General features: G+C 51.9%; 1 protein-coding gene and 1 long non-coding RNA gene across 4 annotated transcripts in view; one reads left to right on the forward strand and one right to left on the reverse strand.

The window, feature by feature from the left end:
* The window catches only part of Sox13 (SRY-box transcription factor 13), a 44,115-nt gene extending 30,081 nt beyond the window's left edge, over window positions 1–14,034 (reverse strand). For 2 of the 3 annotated variants that reach the window (XM_060364317.1, XM_060364316.1), the window contains exon 1: window positions 13,850–14,007. In XM_060364317.1, coding sequence (XP_060220300.1) covers window positions 13,850–13,899 — 50 coding nt within the window. In that variant the 5' untranslated portion in view covers window positions 13,900–14,007. Of the gene's footprint in view, window positions 1–13,849 lie in introns of all 3 variants that reach the window. The other variant, XM_060364318.1, reaches the window with a different exon arrangement.
* Window positions 14,035–14,061: 27 nt separating this feature from the next.
* On the forward strand, window positions 14,062–20,140 carry LOC132646359 (uncharacterized). The gene is made up of 3 exons (XR_009584555.1): window positions 14,062–14,217; window positions 15,998–16,232; window positions 19,448–20,140. It is a non-coding gene; the product is annotated as an uncharacterized LOC132646359 (long non-coding RNA).
* Window positions 20,141–20,585: the final 445 nt, after the last annotated feature.

Raw genomic sequence — 20,585 nt, forward strand, 5'->3', positions numbered from 1 at the left:
TGTGTGTGAGAGAGAGAGAGAGAGAGAGAGAGAGAGAGAGAAGAGAGAGAGAGAGAGAGAGAGAGAGAGAGAGAGAGGTGAGAGAGAAGCCTCCATTGGTTCTACCTGGCAAGAACTACCACCCTTGGTTTAGAGGAGATGGAAAAGGCAGTGTCCTCTGAGTCGAGCTGTCATTTCTTATCACACCTACCCTGAAAGTTTATTCTTTCAGGGTCTACGCCCTAGCCCGAATGAAGGATGCTTAGGACAGCAGCTCACACCTTGGTTTCTTTGGGTGAAATGGTCACTGATAACACAGAGGCCACAGCAGACAGTAACAGCAAACACCAGGATGAGATCCCTCCATCCCAGGCACCTTTCACATACATAGGCCTTTTTTCGGACCCTCCGAATGCCTGCACTGGCGGCCAGCACCTGAAAACAGCACTGAGGCATAAGGTAACTGGGCCAGGGCCAGGGTGTACATCTGCTTCCTGCATCCAAAGGAAGAAGGCTGTGGAAGCTGAAGGAGGCATTCTAGATGCCCGCACCTGTGCCCACCATGTCCTGAAGAGGTACTCTTCTTTTACTACATCTTCCAGGAAGTATGATCAGGGTATGGGGTGGCATCCTGTCAGGGGCCAGGGGGGTAGTTCTATCCCTGCCCAGGACAAGCCTCAGTGGTCAGATACCTCCACACTTGCCACAGATGACAAATGAGAACACATATACCAATTCACTGAACGCTATAATCTTTTATCCCTTTTCCTACTGTGAGAAAACTGCTCTAAGGAAATAGCTTCCATGCTGGCAGCCATGCAGCTTCCTAAGTCTGCCTGCTTTTCCGAATCACTCACAAAAGTGCTAACAATTTCCTTTTCTTCTGTCTCTGTTGAAAGCAGAATTTATCTGGTTCTTTGGGGTTCCTTATTTTCTTTCTCTACAGCCGCCCTCCCTGCCATGTGTTTGCTTGGCTAGCTGACCTCCTTGATGGCTTAACTTAAATCAAATGGCATATCTCCCCGTTTTCTTCTTCATTCTTCTAATAAATTTATCCTTGGAGAGAGAGGGAGAGAGAATGTTCAATTCCACTGTTTGACAGAAATCATAGTTCAGGCTTCTCATCTAGGAACACTGGGATGGGAAACAGGCCTGGCTATAGCCTCCCAATTTTGTCAGGACACACAGAGCAGTCTTCAGAGAGAACTCAGCCTGGCTGTCTCTTTTCCAACCTCACTCAATCCTTCCCACATAATAAAGCCTTGGTAAATTTACAGGAATGTCATTAATTTCAAAATATCCATCAAACCAGGCAGGGCATGGTAACACACACCTGTTACGGAAGCACTCAAGAGGCCAAGGCAGACTGATCAGGAGTTTATGGCCATCCTCAATAGCAGAACTCAAAAGTAGTCTCAGTTACATGAGACCTTGTCTCAAAAACACTGACCACCAAACCACCTGCCTTCTAAAAAGGACATGTAGAGACTGACCTGAAATATCGTCTGCCCATTCATCAGAGAGCCCACACATGCAGGAGTCCTAGGTAAGGTGGTGACACCCAAAAAGGCATGGGCACCATGGGTTGGGAGGCAGGTAGTTAGAGCAACATGGCTCCCAAGCTGCTAGCCGGAGCCCACGCCCTAGAGCCACTAGCCTTGGCAAGTAAAGGCAAGGTCCCTCGGTCGCCAGCCATTCAGCACAATGGGAAGGCAGTAACAATGGCTTCAAATGGAAAGGAAAAGAACAGAGACTGCTGGGAATTTTCAAGGGACAATAAGAGACACTTCAGCCTGAATGAACCAGCCACCCATTCTGAAAGTTCTCTGAAACACCCTCTGTTTCCCCATTGTCAACAAAGTCCCAGCATTTGTGGCCTGGGTCCAAGGTTTGGCTGAGCTTGGGTGGGCTCCGTCTCATTGCACTGTCTGCTTCTGCCCGCTGCTCCTTCTGACCCAGCGGAGCTCCCTCCTGTGTCTCTGGGCTGGTCCTCACAGTAGCTGGCCCAATGGCATCCCACATATGCTGATGTGAAGAGTGCCAGGGGTGCTATGGAGCCTGGGTGCCATGAGCTGAGTCTGTCTTTTTGTGAGCCCCTGGCAGGAGCCTTGAACTCTGAGGAGAAGGATTGTCAGTCCAGAGAAGAGAGAACAAGCAACTGGCCTCAGAGGAAGAGGCCGCCAGACTCCCTAGGAACAATAATGGGCCAGACCTCACAGGTAGAAAGCACGTCCAGGCTCCTACTGCCCAACACGAACTGTGTTTACCCACAGGGGAACCTGACCGCCACCAACCACCAAGCAGTGCTGTGCTTAGGATGCAGCTGACGTGCAAGAAGCCCCGCTCTCCCAAACCAAAGCCACGAGCAGCCCTAGCAGTCAGGTTCTATCTTCCTGAGCCGAGGTTCCCCAGCCTGAGTGGCTTCTGGAGGTGGCCTTGAAGAAAGTGAGGGGATGGCCTAGACAATGCCAAATATTCGAGAAGATGATGGGGATATGAGGGGAAAAGATTAAGTTCGCTTACCTGAGAGAGGGAGAGAGGTGGGGGACTCGCTTCCAGAAGGGGGGATCAGCTATGTAACCCGGGAAGCATGGAGAGCAGCTGAGAGGAAGGGGCACCCCGGATGCCAGCCTTGCCTTCTCCATCCTGGACCCCCACATGGCAGTCTGCACACACACAGCCCAGGTGCCCACAGACCTCTATCTGCAGCCCGATCTCGCAGACACCCAGTGAAATTCCACCTGCTCAGCACATTGCAAGAAGGGGGTGTTTTGCTCGTGCACCATTCTTTCCACGGGGGTGGCCATCTTGCCTGCTCCCCCCCCCCTTCTGGAGCTCTCTTGCGTGACTGTCCTTCTTTTCCTTATAGGGGTCTTTCCGGAGTGCTCAAGAAACACTACAGGCCTGGTCAGCATCACAGCCCAAACTCCGTTTGACAAACAGAAAGCTGAAGTAAAAGGCCCCTCAGGCGTGGTGCAGGACAGGAGCTGCCCACCCGGCTCTCCAGCCCCGTGTGTGCCTAACTCCCTACATAAGCCAGGCTCACGCTGGCCTATGGTGAAACTGGCGCCTCCTCCATAGCCCAAGACACCATCGTCAATCACAACTGTTGATCCCTTCCTCCTTCCTGTCTAGCCTTGCCATGTCCCAGTGTCTTCCCCCGACACTGGAGAACAGAATGTGCTTGGCTGGAGACCCGGATGCAATAAATTGCTATTAGCAAACTCAGTCTGAAAAACAAAACCATAGGCCTCTTCCTTTCTGCTCCTCTCGCACTCAACATTAGTCCCCATGAAGCCAAGGGAAGAAGGGCTCCCTTAGGCTAGTCACTTCCAGAGAAACCGGTCCCTGCTGGCTTACCTCTGCCTCTGGCAGCCTCCTCTCTACCAGCTACCCCTCACCATGAAGCCTTCCTTCATAGGCACAAGCCAGGCCACAGGAACCCGTAAGTTTGCTTCTTGTCATACTGCTTTATGTCACATTTATTGAGTATCTGCTGAATACAGCTTGAAAATCCCCTGACCCTGGCACAGAGGTGGCCATTAGCAGGCGGAGAGGCTGGGCACCTGCCCTCTGTAATAAGGAGGAAGAGGGAAGCAGGAGTGAAAGACATAGACATGAAAAAAAAGCCAGAAGCACCCATTTTGAGAAAAACAGTGAGTGATAAACCTAAGTGTTTGACCATAGGCTATAAATCTGCATTCTGAGCACTGGCTGTAAAATGTTAAATATGGACAAAGCCCTGAAGAGAGAGCAGGGGTCCCTACTGCTCGTCCTCCCCCCCCCCCATCTCTCTCTCCTCTCTTTTTGGAGACAGGGTTTTTCTGTGTAGCCCTGGCTGTCCTGGAATTCACTTTGTAGAACAGGCTGGCCTTGAACTCACAGAGATCCACCTGCCTTTGCCTCCCCAAGTGCTGGGATTAAAGGCATGCATCACCACCGCCCAGCCCTTCCTCTTCTCTTGATTGTGCAATGGTCAGAGTTCCTACAAAGCCATCTTCACCACCTGAACATGTGAACCCTAGCACTCACCCTCAAAGCAACTCTGTCTCCTTGGTCTCTGTTCACTTTGTGGACACCTAAGACACATGACTCAGGGAAGGAAGGGAAAAGGACTATGCTCACACTGGACATAGCCACAGTGGCAAGTGACAAAGGCAAGGAAATGAGCACCGGCCCTTTCCTAGCGCATACCCTTCCAGATGTCTGGGATGGTCTGTCTGTGGCTATTAGGAAAGGGCCTTGTCACCAGATAGAAGGGATGATGGATGGCCTGCCCTGTGGGGTAGGCAGCTTTAGGTATCAGGCCATGCCTGGGTCTGTTGGGGGCTGCTCTGTGTCTTCCCCACTGGGATGGAGCTCCTGGAGCCCAGAAGGTCCTATACACTCCCAGGCCTTCTCACCGGCAGCATTTCAGAGTAAACCTCCAGGAGACGAGATGACAGGCTTTAGACACACATGTCTCCACATGGTGCCCACAGTCCCATACCCCACCTCCAGCACATACAACTATCAGGGGAGATGGCAGAGGGCTCCTTCCCAGTAAAAAAAAAAGGCACAGGAGCATCTCTGGGCAGCCTCACGCAGCACCTGATGCCTAACAATGCCCACTCATGACGGTAGGCTGCACTCCCCATTCAGTCCTGCACAAGTGGCAGAGACCTCAACAAAGCCAGGAGCCCTGGGCCTCCCAGCCTCAACCAGCACTCAGGCCATGGACAGCTGGCTGTCAGCTCTAAAACACCAAAGAAAAGATACAGAGCACTGTTTCCTTGTTACAGACATGACAGGTTTGCGCTGCAAGCATACTTTAGGGAGCACCCACTGGGCACTGTACATCTGGCCATGCTCCCTCTCTGCTCTCACACGAACGCTGTATTGTAGATAAGGTGCAACTAGAAACAAAAACAGCCGAAAACGAACACTCAAAACCTACAAGTCTAAACCATCCTGACTCCCAGCCCATGGTGTTTTCACTAGGCTATCCTGCCTCTCTATAAACTGAACACTAACAGGCTGAGGAATGGAGGACAAAGGATGCTGAAACTGGCACTTGACCCAGAGGAGCCGAGCTTAACTCCTCACTTGCCTTCAGGAAGGCCCAGGCCATCCTTCGGCTGTCAGCCTCCCAACACTGCACCCCAGACACATCATCAACTCACACCTCGTGCTTGCCTACATTCCTGAGCAGCGAGCGGCTACACTTCACTCAAACCCCCTTTCAAAAGTCCTACCCCCACTTTACAAGACCTTCCCTATTCGTAGAAGAGTCAGTTATCCACAAGAGGTGTCCTATGGACAGACCTTGGGCACCCCAGCTTAACTGGGCTGTAATTGCCTGTTTCCTGTTCCATTCCCAGGCTCCTGAAGAAACTCTCCCAAGGACTGGACAACAGTAGGCTTCTCCAGGCTGTTTCACACCTCTCCAAGGGGGAGCCATCACAGCATGAGACAGACACTACTGTTATCGGCCCCATTTTACAGATGAGGAAATCAGACTTAAGTCTGGCTGCAGGTTTCCTGTCTCCCTAGAACAGAGCCAGCATTAAAGGTCTCTCATGAATGATTATGAAGGGGGAGGGTGTTGTCACACTTTAACTCCTTCAAGCCCCTCCACCACGACCCCATGGATTTGTTAGGATTCCCCCACTCCTGTCCTCCTCTGAGCTCCAAGCACTCTTCACACCTCATGGCCCCAACAGGGGAAACTCAGACCCACAGAGACTTCCAGGCTATGGGATTATGAGAGGCACACTCCCTTCTTCCTGAGGTGTACCTTCAGGTTCTGTCTTAAGCAAGCATAAACACAGGCTGAGAGACTGCACCTCAGCTGACCTGGTCACTGGACTCTGGGCAGGCTAGAGGGAGGGAGGGGCTGGCTGCCCCCTGAGGCGGGAGGATGGGACAAGAGGCCCTTTGTGTCAGCAGCGCCTGAGACACCTGTTCTCCTCTCCTGCCTTCTGTGGCCTTCCCTCCCCCAACCTGTGAGCAGCCTTGTTTATCCTGCAGTGCTGGCACTGGTGGCTTGACCCCTGCATAGGGCTCCACAGTCCTGGCAGCACCTGCCTGGTCCTGGCAGCCCAGAGGCTCCAGTCAAACACAATCACCCCCGTTGACACTGTGGTTGGGTTTTGGGAAGGCAGCGAAGGGTGGGCAAGAGCACAAACATTTCATGCCAGCTTGGCTAAGCAATGCTGACCCGGTGCTCCCTGGCAGAGACTGGACTAGGCATCCAGTCTCCTAGTACCACACTGTGCCCAAGCTCTGCTAGAAAGGAAGGCGGCTCTCTCCAGCCCCAAAGCATATCACATCAGGAAAAGCCAGCACCACCCTAGCCTCCATTCCCTTTAACATCATCTTCAGATTAAGGAAGCCCAGCTGGCTTCCAGGATAATGCCTTGTGGTATAACCCGTGAAGCTGCCACCACTCTCATGTACCAATAGCACAGTGGACCTCTCTCCATGAAGGGCATGGACAGGTGAGTTCTGATGGTGGGTGAAGGCAGGAAGGCTCTGATGCCAAGATCCTACGTGCTGAATCCACGTGGGCAAGCTGGACCCTTCTCCATTCCCATTCTCTTTTCACGGTGTTGGGGCCCTGCCCAGCCAAGCACTCCTAGCCAATCAGCCTTGCCTTGGGCTTCAGGAGTCTTACTCCTGTGTCCAGTTAGCCAGATGCCCACAGTCCCTCTCTACACTGCAGAATGCGCACACTTGAACACAAGCCCTCCCTTCAACTCTGGTCCCCAACAATTTCACATCAAAGCCAAGGAAACAGGAAGACAGGCCGGACATGGTGGCATACGCCTTTGACCCCAGCACTCCAGAGGCAGAGGCAGGAGGATCTCCAGGCCAGGCTGGGGTGTTACAGAGAAACCCTGTCTCAAAACACTGAAACAAACAAAAACCAAATAGTCAAATCATGCTCCGGTTTGGGGTGTAACATTGAGGAACACTGAAGTAAAACCAGGCAAACCTAGTAGAAAAGAAAGGATGGATGGCAAGCAGTAGCTCAGCAGAAAAAAAAAAAGTGCTTCCTGCTGAGCCTGATAACCTGAGTCCAACCCTGGATCCAACAGGGCAGAAAGAACTGACTCCTGAACCTCCACATCCACATATGTGCCCGCGCTCGTACACACACACATGTAAAAGGGAAGGTACAATACAAAAAGTTAAGTGACGTCGGCCTGAGAACTACTGTCTGAGGTGTCCTGATCCAGCCTCAGCGAGCTGAGCCAGTCCATCAGCAGGGGTCCTGATGGTGGGAGACAGCCTACAAAGGCCTTTGTTTCAAGCTGTCAGGCTCTTGACTCTGGATCAGGAGGGTGAAGAAGCTGGCCTTGCCAGAGGTTCCCTATCTTTACTATCTCGCCATGGCCCCTCTCCTTATCCATCTGCCTACCAGGAAGCCTAACTTCTAGTCTCTCAATAGGTCCCTGTAGACAGCCAATTGCAACAAGGTCAAGTGTACAGCTGTGCAGACCATGCACTGCAGAACTCCAAGCACCGCTCACCTCGAGCTGGACACTCACTGCAGCAGTGCTCTGGCAGACAGCGGTCAGTTGATCGCTTGTCTCTCACAAACCAAACAGAGCGCTCCTGCTATTTCCTACTCCCAAAGCAAGATATGACACAGAGCCCTTCCCTCTGGAACACACTGAGCCTGCAGAAAAGACCTCTCTTCCCTGTAACCCCTGCTGGGGATCTGCTGGGCTCTACAAGGCTGTCTACAGACTCTTCCACCAGTCCCTTAGAGGGTCCAATCACCCCTCCCACCAGCCACCCATCACCCTACCGTTAGTGCGAGACAGAAACTGAGGCTCCATGACTGTGGAAACTGAGTTTGCAGAAGACAGGAGCAGAGAGCAAAAGGGAGCTGCTGACTGGCCCTCCCCAGCAGACAGGTGAAACCCTAATTTGGACCTCCTTCTGCCTAGTCCCACCAAGGACTCTCTCTGGTCTGGCTCTCTTTCCCTCCCAGGCACTCTTCTCTTCCCCTGGGGATATTGGTCTAATGTCCTCAAGGTGCTCTTAGATGTCCCACTTTGCTCCAGGATTCAGGGCCTCTAGGGCAGAGGCCCTACGGATACATACACAATGCCCCCTTCCTCCTCTCAGAAAAAGAGAGAGAGAGAGAGGGACAGAGAGAGAGAGAGAGAGGGAGAGGGGGAGAGAGAGAGAAGGAGGGAGAGAGAGAGAGAGAGAAGAGGGGAGGAGGAGAGAGAGAGAGAGAGAGAGGGAGAGAGAGCACACTCCTGGAGCCAAGGAATGACGGCAGGCCTCCGCTCCCTGCTCCCTCTGCTTTCAACACTTCCTAGTCCTGTCCCACCCAACACCCATCGGGCTCCCAGAGCCCCACTGTACCTGCACATAAGCTTCATGCCAGTCTTTTATCCTTCCTTCCTTCCCCACCCTACCACACCCCTCAAGAAACAGGCTGAGCACCCAGGCCTCCCTGGGTTGGCCGAATGACTTCACACTCCTTCAGCAGAGCTGGGAGGTGGTAAGGGGTGGTTCAGCCCACAGAAAACCTGCGCGGAGGGCCAGACTCCTTTGGTCTAACTTTACTGCACCAAGGCCAACGCTGGACCGGGGAGTCCCTGACTGCACCTCAGCCAGTGCTGGTGAGTGCTCCAGGGGCCCCAGGGCTGTTACAAAATGGTCTGGCCCAGCCTCACAGGCCCTTGTCCAGTGAAGTAACCACACTGTTCATACTACTTTTAGAACCAGAAATGACGGAGTGTGTGTTCAGTGCTATGGCTAGCATGATCAAACAGGGCTCTGGGATCCTTCCCCAGTGCAGAAAGTCTACAGAAAAATCAATAATTAATGAACTACAACTCAAAAAAAAAAAAAAAAAAAAAAAGGAAGTCAGTAAAGGCCGTTGGCCTCAGGAGGGCCATCCAGATACTGGGGCTGGGGCTGCCCGCTCTCCCTGCGGTGCCCTTGGCCCCCACGTCTGCCCTGGCCCCCACGTCGTCTGCTTGTCCATTTGTCACACCTGGACCCCGAGGCACCTGCCTCGGCCCCAGCTTCGCGCAGGCGCCGACCCCTCGTCATTCCGAGGGGCGGGGCGGCCCACAGGAACCGGTTCTCCGCCCGGCCGGTTCCTCAGGCAGGAGGCGGGGTTCTGGGAGGACAGGCCGGCCGCCTTGGGGCGGGTCCCCTGGGAGGCAAGCCTGGCGGGGATTCCAGACCCAAACACCAGGGGCCGGGTGCCAGCGGAGCGCCCTGGGCTACCCCTTCCCTTTCTTCTTTCAAGCCAGAACACTGAAACCTTACCTAGGATATGTCCCCCACAAAGCACAGCAGGGAACAACAGCCCTACCCCACCCCCATGGGCAGTTTATGGGGCTTCCTGCTCAAGCCAGTGGGAGTGGGGGTGGGATGTGGGTTCCTATCTGTGCAACCGAATTCGGGGATTTGACAGCTTCCCAGAGACCAGAAGGTCCTAGCTAGAGAATGTTACTTAGGGAAAAGGCAGTAGCTGGAGAACTGTCTCCTGAACCCCGTAAGTCCTGGCCTGGCCCCTTCAGTATCTGGGACTCCTCTCATAACCTTCAGGTCTGGTCCCAGGTGGAGTACCAGGCCATACACAGCTTAAGCTGTGGCCAGCCCTTGGATAGAAAGGGAAAGCAGCCACTTCCTCCCTTCACAGCCTATAGGTCTGATCACCATCTAGTTACTTCTCAGGGAGTTGGAGTCTTTCTTGAGAGTATCGCAGCCTGACAGTCCTAGAGGCCTTCAAGCCAACCCCAAATGCCAAGCCATAAAATCATTAAAGTTCCCATTCCTAAAGCAGGGAAAGCCTCCTGCCAAGCTTGGGTCATTGAGGGCCAGAATTCTGGAGGAGCATGGTCTCGTGTCTCTTTGGCATACACTTTGGCACGCTTAGGAGGATGCATCAGCATGGTGACAGTGACAACGGGTGAAGGTGGCCTTGCCCAAATGGCAAACAACAAATCTCCTACCAGAGTCTATCCAAAGACTAAGGAAGGGACACCCAACAAGACGGTCACCAGACAAGGACCCCCATTCGGAACATGCCTTCTGTCTCTGCATCAGGAAGACTGTAGGCGACAGTTCTTCACCTGCTGACAAGCATTTTAACAGCCACCCTGGTTGACATTTTCGTGTTTCAGGAAGGGGACTAGCAAAAGGGTGAGAATGGCAGGGGTAGGCACTCTTAAGAAAACAGGAAAGTAACTCCCATTTAGGGGGCAGCCCCCCCCTTGCACAGAGGCCTTTTCAAACACTGAGCTTCACCCACCCATGTTCTGAGGACAGGGCAGCTACCTGAAAACTTACCCGTGGTACCCCAAGAAAGGCCACCCCAAACCTCCAGAGAAAACCTCAGTGCATGTGAGCCAGCATCAGGCCCTCAAGGGCAAGAACCGAGCCCAGGGCGGGGGTGGGGGGCAGCCTCACAGCCCAGGGGCCTCAGCAGCTCTAAGAGACCGGTCTCCTCTGGACCAGTGTCTCACCTCAAAGACCAGAACCAGGACGTCTGAGATGTCCTTCTTGTCCAGCACACAGTTCTCAAATCTGTTAGTTTTCCAGCAAAAAGACCATGTGGAGCCTCTTCCCATCTGGAAGTAGGGCTGCACGTAGACCTGAGACTGGAAAAGTCGCTTCACCTCCTGGTCCCGGCAGCCCGGGACCACACTTTTATGACGGGGTTAGTACTGTGTAGGTGAGCCCTCCAGACAGCCCCTTACTGGCCCGCTCTAGTTAAGTCACTCTAGCCCCCTGAACCCCAGCTACTCTCAGTTCTCCTTCCCACAAGTGGGTCTCCACCTGGACGCATGGCTTTTTCTTCTAAGCTGAGGCCATCTCTTTCTTTGGCCTCCACATGAATGCAGTGGTCCCACAGGTCCCTGCTACCAACACACAAGCACCAAATAAGTAAGTGTAATTTTAATTTTTTAATAAACAAAAATAACCCTTTGTATAACATCTCATTATCTTTACCAAGCTGTATTATATACATGTATATATATACACACACATACATGTATCAGTGTGTATACATGTATCAGTTTGGGGTTTGTTTTGTTTTGTTTTTCTTCACCTTTTCTAGGTTCTAAGATGTCCTGTTAAATGTATTTTTGGGTTTGGGGCACAGTAGATATGTGTGCGCATGTACTAAATTTACAAAAGAAAAATTTACAGCAAGAACACAATCTTTCCTCCCTCAGCCCTCATTTCCTGTTCTGGGGCAATGAGGATCAGGGTTTCTATATTATCAAATCATTTTTAGAAATCATAAATCGGTCACTTCACTCTACTCTCCAACAGCTTCCTGTGGAGCTGACAATACAAGGCAGCCTCCCCACCACCACCACCACTCACTCGCAGCCAGGTGCAACGAGCCAGGCTCTAACCCTCCTGATCCTTCAGGCTCTCTTTTCCAACCACAAAACTGCATATTTGGTTCTGACCTGGGGCTAGGAGGGCATCTGCAGTGCCTCAGCCTGGAACGCCCCTCTCCCCAGCTGTGTGCAGCTGGCTCCATCTGTCTTCAGACCTACATTCAGTTCCTTGCAGGGCAGTCTTCACCGGCCTCCCCACACCCCCACCGCGCTATGCTGTCTCCCCATCGAGGGTATTTCTTCTCACGGGGTCTGGTACTGTCTTCACAGACACTCATTAGAAAGCAGCCTCTCTACAGATAGGCAGCCCACCTGTCTGTCCACCTGTTAACACACTGCCAAGCACAAGCCTGGTGGGTACCTGGCTCATCCCTTCCACAAGTTTCTGTCGAGGGATGAACCAGATGTCTTCTGCACTGGTTTTCATCTGCAATCGGCCAGCTGAATAGCAAGTTTTCCCACACTGGTCACCCTCCCCCAAGTGCCTGGTGAGGGTCAGGAGGTCAGGGGAGAAGGAAAGGGGTGCCCCTGGCTCTCACTCCCTGTGCTATACAGCAATAAAGACAAGAACTTGTGCCTACCCTACACTCCCAGAAAGCACTCCAAATGCTACCGCAAAGTTGGAGGTGACAGCTTTGCCCCTCTCTTAAAAAGTCCCAGATGCAGTATGCCCTGGCTGCTAGGCTAGATAGAATGGGTTCTCAAGTGAGCCCTAGCGACAGGAAACAGATACTACCTGGGGAACAGAACCCTCCAGGGCAGGCAGCCTGCCGGTCCCACCTGAATTCCCATGAGCCTCAGACACCTGGGATCCTCCCAGTGGAAATCCATCCAGTTCCAGAGACACAAATGCACATCCAATCCTGTGTCCCCGGGATACCCTTCTGAAGACATTTCCTTCCTGGGGCTGTTTCCAGGGAGAATGCTACATGGTGCAAGACGAATCTTTAAGAATGAGGAAAGGAGGGAATGAAATGCCTTGCACAAAAACTGTGAAGGGAGGGAAAGGAAAGGAGGAAGAAAATATGCTCAAGAAAGTCAAAGCAGATAAATACCAAGAAGGTACATTTGATCTGAAGGATCATAATCAAGAGGACATAGGAGTGTGAGGTCACTTCCTCCCCCAGAAGTGATAATACTGATTAAATGGGCACAATACCAAAGAGTTCTTCTGGGCTCCAGCGAGGTCATTTAAATTACAATAGCCCAGGTTGGAGATGCTGCTCCGTGGTGGTTGCTCTCCCAGCATACACTGGGCCCTGGGCTCCATAACTGTTGCTACAATAATGACAACAGCTACCTAGGCATGTTGGTGCATAGCTTTAATCCCAGCACTCAGGAGACAGAGGCAGGAGAATCTGAGTTTGAGGCCAGCCTCATCTACAAAACAAGCACCAGAGCAGCCAGGGCCACACAGAGACCCTGTATCAAAAAACAAATAATAACTATTATTATTTACAAATATAATTAATAATAATGATGATGATAGACAAGAGCTAATTTCCCGAACGCACACACTGAATATGGTACAGATGAGCTCTACCACTAAGCTACACTCGCGACAGCCAAACACTTACTGCGCGCCGCACAGCTCCTGAGATTGCACTGAGACTTTTCATCTTCAATACCACCCCACGAGTCGAATATCGTCAGATTTTAACTTCATTTTATTGGTAAGTAACCGAAACAAGGGGGCTGTGTTAAACTGCCGATGATGGCACCACCAGCAATTGCACTGCTGTACAACTCCAGCTCCCTGGTTCTCACTACCAGGTTATCTGGCTCTCCGTGATTAAAAGCCTTCCAAACCAGTATCCTTCAAACCCCACTTGTACCAGTTACAAAGATAAATGCTCAGATCCGCCCTCCTTTTTACTGGAGAAAGTACAGGCGATGTTTGGAAACCGTCAGGCTCAAGCGGCCCCTCTCCGTGAGGACCAGGACTCAAGTGTGCTGAACCCAGAACCCACAGAGGAACTTGCTACCGCGTCAAATAGCTGGAAACAGAGTCTCTGGAAACCCTGCTCCGAGCAGCAGCATCTCCGCCTTAGGTCAGACCTCTCCGCCAGCGCCAACGCGGAGGCGCCGGGCCCGGAAATTCCCACAGAGCTAAAGCAAACTTCCCAGGAAAACTCCTCGGCTTCCTCTAAGCCCTTGTCACGGAGACCGCTGCCAAGAGCGCCAGCTGCTGGGGACCCTCCCAAGCGGGAGCCGCCGTTCGAACGCCCGGGGTCCTCCCGGAAAGGTCCAAGGCTGAAGTTCACGATTCACGTCCAGCCCAGGCCTGCCCCGCCAGGAGCTCTGGGACAGCTCCACTCTCGTGTCCATCTTCCCCCAGCTCCAAGTAATGGGGCACCTCCTGCCAGGACATGTACTCTGGCTGCGGAGAGGTTCCGCCGGCAACCCTAGAGCTTTTTGGGAATCCGAGCAGCCGCGGCCGGCGCGTGCACAAACACGCACGCACACACCAACACACTCGCTTGAGTGTGTTTACGTACCGAACGTGGGGTGGGAAAACAATGGCGAACCGCTGGGACTCCGCGACCATCCCTTCCTCAGCCCACCAGCCCCGCGCTGTTTATTTCTGCCGTGAAAGGGGGGGGGGGGGGGTGAAGGACGCTCCTCCGACACTTAACCGTGGGAGGCGGAGGTGGCAAAGGGCAGGCTGGAGAGAGGACGGCCGAAAAGCGGGAGGCGGCGCCCGGCTGATCGGCAGGGGATGGACCGGAGCGGAGGAGAGGGTGCGCGCTGGACTGGACCCCGGCGGCCCTTCTCCGGGGAGCCGGAGCTCCGCGTTGCGGGTACCCGAGCCCCACGTGGGGCGCGCACGGGACACCTAAACTCGGGCCGGGAATGCTTAAACTGGGTGGGTTGGTCAGGCTGGGGAAAGAGACCTATAGCCCGCCGGTCGCAGAGGGTGGGAGGGTTGAGGACCCCCGAAGCCTGGCTCTCGCACGCCACCCCCAGCGGCCTGCAGCCTCTGCTCTCCAAAAGGACGCGGGTCAGCGCGGCGCCGCCGGCCGGCGTTGTGAGGGGTCCGGTAGGATCGGCTCTGCCTGGCAAAACTTTGCTCAGGATGTAAAGTCGCGCGGATGAGAGCCAGCCCGTCCCTAGGAAGGCGGGGGCGCGCGTGTCAAACTTCGCAAGGCTGGGGAGGGGCGCGCGGCGCGGAGGGGCGCACTTACTAATCGGTCAGGCGCTGGCCCGGGGTCGCAGCTCCGCGCTCCCGCTCCTGCTCAGTGTGTCCCTGCGGCCAGCAGCCTGGCCTTCCCGCTCACATGCCCCGGCAACGCGGCGGGCAGCGGGCCGAGGCGGCGCGGCCGGGCGGAGGCACGCCCCCCCCTCCCGCCGTGGGCTGGAGGCGCTCGGGACTCGCGGCTCGCCGGGCTCCGCTGGCCACGGTCGCGGGCGCCTAGCTGAGGCCAGGCCGGGCGGCGCCCTCCGCCGAGCCAGGCCGCTCGACACTCTGCCCTCTGCCCCCGGCTAGCCGCCGCCGTGCTGCCTTCCGCGGTCCGGCTCCCGGTCGCTGTGAGGGCGGTGCGCTCTGCCCCTCCAGAGCGGGGCCAGAGCCAGGGCCTCGGAGACTGAGCGCGCAGCCCCGGCCTTCGACCCGCGCCGGCCGCTGCTGAGCTCGGGTTCCTGGAGCCGCGCTCGTACACTTCAGCTCCCGGCCGGGACTGGAGCAGGGCGCTTGCCGCTCGCTTCTGCGAAAGCCACTCGGCAGCCTCCAAAGAGAAAGAGGGAGGGAGGGCGCGAGCGGGCGGGGGAGGAGGGAGGGTGGGGAGATGGAGGAGGGAGGGACGGAGTTTCCTCCACCTCCTCCTCCTCCTCCTTCTCCTCTTTCTCCTCCTCCTCCTCTTCCTCCTCCTCCTCCTCCTCCTCCTCCTCCTCCTCCTCCTCCTCTCAGCAGCTGGTCCAGCCAGGCCTCAACAGCTGGAGACCTGTGTTGAGAAGGGGATAGTGGAGGTTCTCCAGAGCGAGGCCGGCGGACATGTAGTGACCACTGGGTAGAGAAAATAGAAGAAAGAAGGTGAATTCGGCCCTCGACCGGGGTTTTAGAGTTGCTACAGGGAATCCTCATTCCTTTGAACAAGCCCTAAGAAGTTATTTGTCCAGCTCACAGCCTGCTCCGGAAAGCCTGGATTGAACTTTATTTTTCTTCTCACTGGCAAATCAAGCTGGCCTCGAACTCACAGAAATCTGCTTGCCTCTGTCTCCAGGGTACTAGGAGTAAGACATGCTTCACTTGGCCCAGTTTTAGATTGAGTTTTTTAAAAACTGTTCTTGAGAAGCTCGGTGTGGCTCGTGCCTATAATACCAATACTGGGAAAGTTGAGGCAGGAGGATCTCAGTTTGAAATCATTCTGAGGGGGAGAAGAGACCTACTTTAAACTGACCTGACTCTGAGAGACAGCCTCCTAATATCTCCAACATAGTCTTGTTTTCAGAATCCAGTGGCACACGCCTGTAATCCCTGCACTTGGGGAGGCAGAGGCAGGCGGATCTCGGAGTTCAAGGCCAGCCGGGTCTACAAATTGAGTCCAGGAGAGCCAGGGCTGCACAGAGAAACCCTGTGAAAGGGTCTGGGGCGGGTGATGGTGAAGAAAAACCAGATTCTCACCTTCATTTTCTCCTGCCCTGTTTAGGAGAAGGCATGTTTGAAGAATGGATTCTCCTCATTCAGGCCGTTTACTGAATACCCACAACAAACCTGACCTAAGCAGGGGCCAGACACCACCAAGATGAAGGACAGTATGGCAGTGCTTCCTGGGGGCCCATGCTGTGAAGAAATGGGTTGACTACAATTCCAGAAAGTGCCTAGGGTCTGCCAGAAACTGGGCTGTGGGGACTGCAGTCTCCTTAGAGAGACCACCCTCTGAAGTAGGTCTTGGGGACCTGAGGGATCAGGGCAGGTTGAAGGAATGCCAGGTGTGGGACTGTATGACCATCATGAGGTGGCCAGCCAGGAAGCTAACAGAGCCTTCTAGGCAGGCCATTTCATCATTCCCCACTTCCCTGCCTAGTTGACAACTGCGTTTATTGTCTTTTGTCTTTTGGGTCTCAGTCTGGTGTCAGCTCTTCAGGAATTCTTTCTAGGGGATCAAATCATGGCAAGAGCTCCATCTGTGGGCTCTGAGAACCTCGAAGTTCATTTGCTGTGTACCCTTAGGGATAGTAAACTCTGGGGCACAACTCTTGCTCCGAGTTGGATTGCTATGTCTAGATGGGGCTTGGCAAAGAGCAGGTCCTTAACACATTCTTGCTTATCAGTTGGCTGATTAAAGAGATGGAGTTTGAAGCAAGGCTCTGATGAAATCAGTCTAGCTTCGGTGTGGAGGTAGGCCAATGACCTACCTACCTCAAGGATGCAGGCCTGAGCTAGGGTATGGAAGAACAGAAGGGAAAAAAACAACATTAACTATTAAGGGTCTGGTGGGACCATTTCAGAAGCCAGGAAACAGTTATCCAAGTTTCACCCTCTTTCCCTCCTCCCAGACAGTATGTCTGTGCATCCATACCTGTGGTTTCCCTCTGGCCTCTGAATACCTTCAGTGGCCCTCTTCAGTGGGCCCCTTCCTGTCCCTGCCTTTATCTATAGCACATGAAGACACCCAAGAAAGACAGATTACTGGGCATGGAGTTGTTGTTCTTAAACCCCAGCCCCAGGAGTCAGAGGAAAGTAGATCTCTATGAGTTGGAAGCATCCTGGTCTACATAGCTGGGCCTACATACTAAGACACTGTCTCAGTAATAATAATAACAAATAGTAATAATTTAAAACACATGCCTTAGTATCTCTGAAAACAACAGAGAGCTGAGAGGTGGGCAGTTCTGTCTCTAGCACTCACTGACTGACGGTTCATTTGTGACCGCCGTCCCCCATCCCTGCCACCAAATCAAGCTATGGCATGTCTGCCTGCTGAATCTAGACACGGTACTGTTTCCACATACAATATCTGGTGGCGCTATACCCTGAAGCTGTGGCGTTGGTATCATCGTCACCATTCTAGAGGTGAAAAAAAAAAGCTCAAGTTATGGACAGTAAGTGGGGGAGGAAACTGATAAAGGATACTAGATCTTTCTTATGATCATACCATCAAATTTATGCCTTTTAACTCGATCCTTCTAACACTCATTCAGCACTCTACATGCCAGAATGTTCTCCGGACTCGCAGCTTGTTCTTTCTGAACCTCCCTTTTTTTGTGTTCTTTCTCTGCCCTGTCTCCAGGCGTGTGTTCTTCTCAGATCCTCTCCTGTGCCCCACTTTCCTTCCTATCTACCTTCTTTTCTAAGATTTAAAAAAAATACATATTTTGAGGCAAGAGTTCATGTAGCCCAGGCTATCCACAAACTCTATAGGCTGAACTTGAATATCTGATTCTCCTGCCTTTGCCTCCCACATGCTGGGATCGTAGGAATGCACAGCACGGGAAGGTTTATGTGGCGGTGGGGATGGAATCTAGGATCCTGTGCCAGCTGAGTCACATGTCCAGCCCTCCATCCCTTGAGATGCAGTTTTATCTGTTTTCATAACGTTGGTTACTTTTGTGGATCTGCCTAGACACAACTCGAACACCAGGTCAATGAGATGACAGAAAATTATTGTCGTAATCAAGCCGCTACTGATCGATCAGGGCCGGTACAGACTCGGGAGCTGACCTGCCACCCTGAGCCAGAATGGTACAGAGCTTCAAACCTCAAAACCACAAACATCTGTGCCAAGTTGCAATTGCTTATTCCCACCAATCAGGATTTAGGGATAGGGGCTTTCCTGTTGTGATTGACTGATGTCAACCAATACAGAAAGTCGGTTTTACAATCTAACCAATCAAATCCATTTGTTCTTTTGTGGTTAGGAACAGTCATTATGTTTTAGGAAACAAAAGATGAATAACGGAAGCTATGGTTAGGAACAGTCATTATGTTTTGGAGAACAAAAGAAGAATAAGGGAAGCTATGGTTAGGAACAGTCATTATGTTTTGGAGAACAAAAGAAGAATAAGGGAAGCTAGTCCTCTATTGGGAAGTACCCAGCTCCCCTAGGGCCTGGGAACTTCAACTTATTTTCACCCTATGATTAAAATGGAGTCTGAAAACAAAATGGTAGTACTTAGGGCAAGTTTCTTTTGCTTGTTTCCAACAGTACTACGTAGCAATGACTTACCCAACTGTTCTCTCTGCCACCACTTGTGATTAAGCTATTTAGCAGCTCTCATATGGTAGGCAAGCAAAAGTTGCCCTTCCTTAAGCTATATTTCCAGCCCCTCCCATTTTTTTTGTCTTTGTTTTTAATTTTGAGGTAGAGTCACACTACGGTACCCAGGCTGGCCTTGAACTCATGATTCTTTTGCCTAACAACCAGAGTTTTTAGTATTACAGACTCCTTCTCATATGCCAATCAGTTCACCAAGCATACACACACACACACACACACACACACACACACACACACACCATTCCAGGGTTGTTCTGTTTTTCCCACCCTAATAATGGTACCACTGCCAACCCAGTGATTCAACACAAAAACCTAACCACCATCCTGCCTTCTTCCATGCGATCAGTTAGTCCATCCATTTCTCTGTTGTCACCCTTCCCATCGTAGCCAGGCTAGGCCAACAGTCCACTGCTTAGGAGGCCACCTGCTTACCTCCACATGACTTTAATATCTGTTCTAGAAGTATAACACTGAAAACCAGTAAATAACTTCATTATTTGCTTCAGGAACTTTCTGAAAATAAGCAGCCTGCATCACCAAATAATAGTTTAACTGGGAAAACCAGTAACTTACCAGGGTTTTTTTTGTTTGTTTGTTTTTTGTTTTTTGTTTTTGTTTTTTTGGCTTTTTTGTTTTTGTTTTGTTTTTTAGTTTTATGATTCTCTCCTCACTGTGTCTTTTTTTTTTTTTCTTTTCATTTCTTTTTATTTATTTATTTACTTTTGAGACAGGGTCTCTCTATGGAGTCTTGGAGTTTGCTCTATAGACCAGACTGGTCTCAAACTTACAGAGATCCTTCTGCTTCTACCTCCCAAATTGTGGGATGAAAGATGTATGCCACTACAACCAGCTCTCACTGTGTCTTCTAATCCTAACCAGGCTACCCAATCTCAACCAGGAGGCTATATGGAAAGATTGCTGAAAGACAGACTTCAAACCCCAGAAATTTCCTCTCACCAGAGAATACTTCCCCAGACTTCATCCCTGATAGCACCAGGCTCCTTGGGAACCAGTCATCGGATGGGAACAAAAACTCACTGATAGGAGTCACCCACCATGAGCACTTACTTTGTTTCTGTCTTCCTGCTCCCCTTCAGCTGAAAGCTCTGTCAGTTGGGGCATCTTGTCTGTCACGTGCCTCATTTAATTTCTAGAGTCTGCAGCAGATACTCCAAAAATAATTACCTAGGGTCTCAGCAGTTGAGAGCTCTAGCTTCTCTTGTGGCAGACCTGGGTGCCATTCCCACCACCCATACGGCGGTTCACAACCATCTACAACTCCAGTTCTAAGAGAGTTGGCACTGTCTTCTGGCAAAACACTCATACACATAAAATCAAATAAATGGAAGTTTAAATAAATATCCAGTCTGAAAGGATGTCTTAGCAGTTAAAAGTGTTTACTACTCTAACCAGAGGACCAGCATTCAGACCCACCTCCAGTGGCTTTACGGGATCTGACATCCCCTCCTGGCCTCTGTGGGCACCTGCGCCTGCACATCCTCCATAGACAAATAAGATGAAGCAACACTTTACATAAAAACTGTAATTGCTCAAGGGATGATTTAGGTTGGCTTCAGGGAATGCTTCTCTGCTATGTTCTTTTTGGTGTGTGTGTGTGTGTGTGTGTGTGTGTGTGTGTGTGTGTGTGTGGTTGTTGTTGTTTTACTTCAATCATTTGTTTAAGTTTCTGAGACAGGGTGTCTTACTATAGTTTAGGCTGGTCTGGAACTCACTGTGTAGTCCAGGTTACTCTCACAGTCAAGGTGATCCTTCTGCCTCATCCTCTCAAGAGCTAGAATTACAGGTATGAGTCACACAGCAAGCCATCTTCTAACGTGTCTGTATGTTTAGTTGATTGGATTTGGGTTTTGAGACAGGTTGTTTTGGTTTTGTTTTGTGGCCTCAAATTATCTAGCTAGCTAAAAAAAATGACCTTGATCTCCTGATCCTCCTAAAACAGACAAGTACAGGGCGTAGTTTAACGAGCTAGAACTCCGCGTGGTTTGGAGTATACCTT

This window comes from Meriones unguiculatus, chromosome 11, assembly GCF_030254825.1.
Source record: "Meriones unguiculatus strain TT.TT164.6M chromosome 11, Bangor_MerUng_6.1, whole genome shotgun sequence".
Taxonomy (NCBI): domain Eukaryota; kingdom Metazoa; phylum Chordata; class Mammalia; order Rodentia; family Muridae; genus Meriones; species Meriones unguiculatus.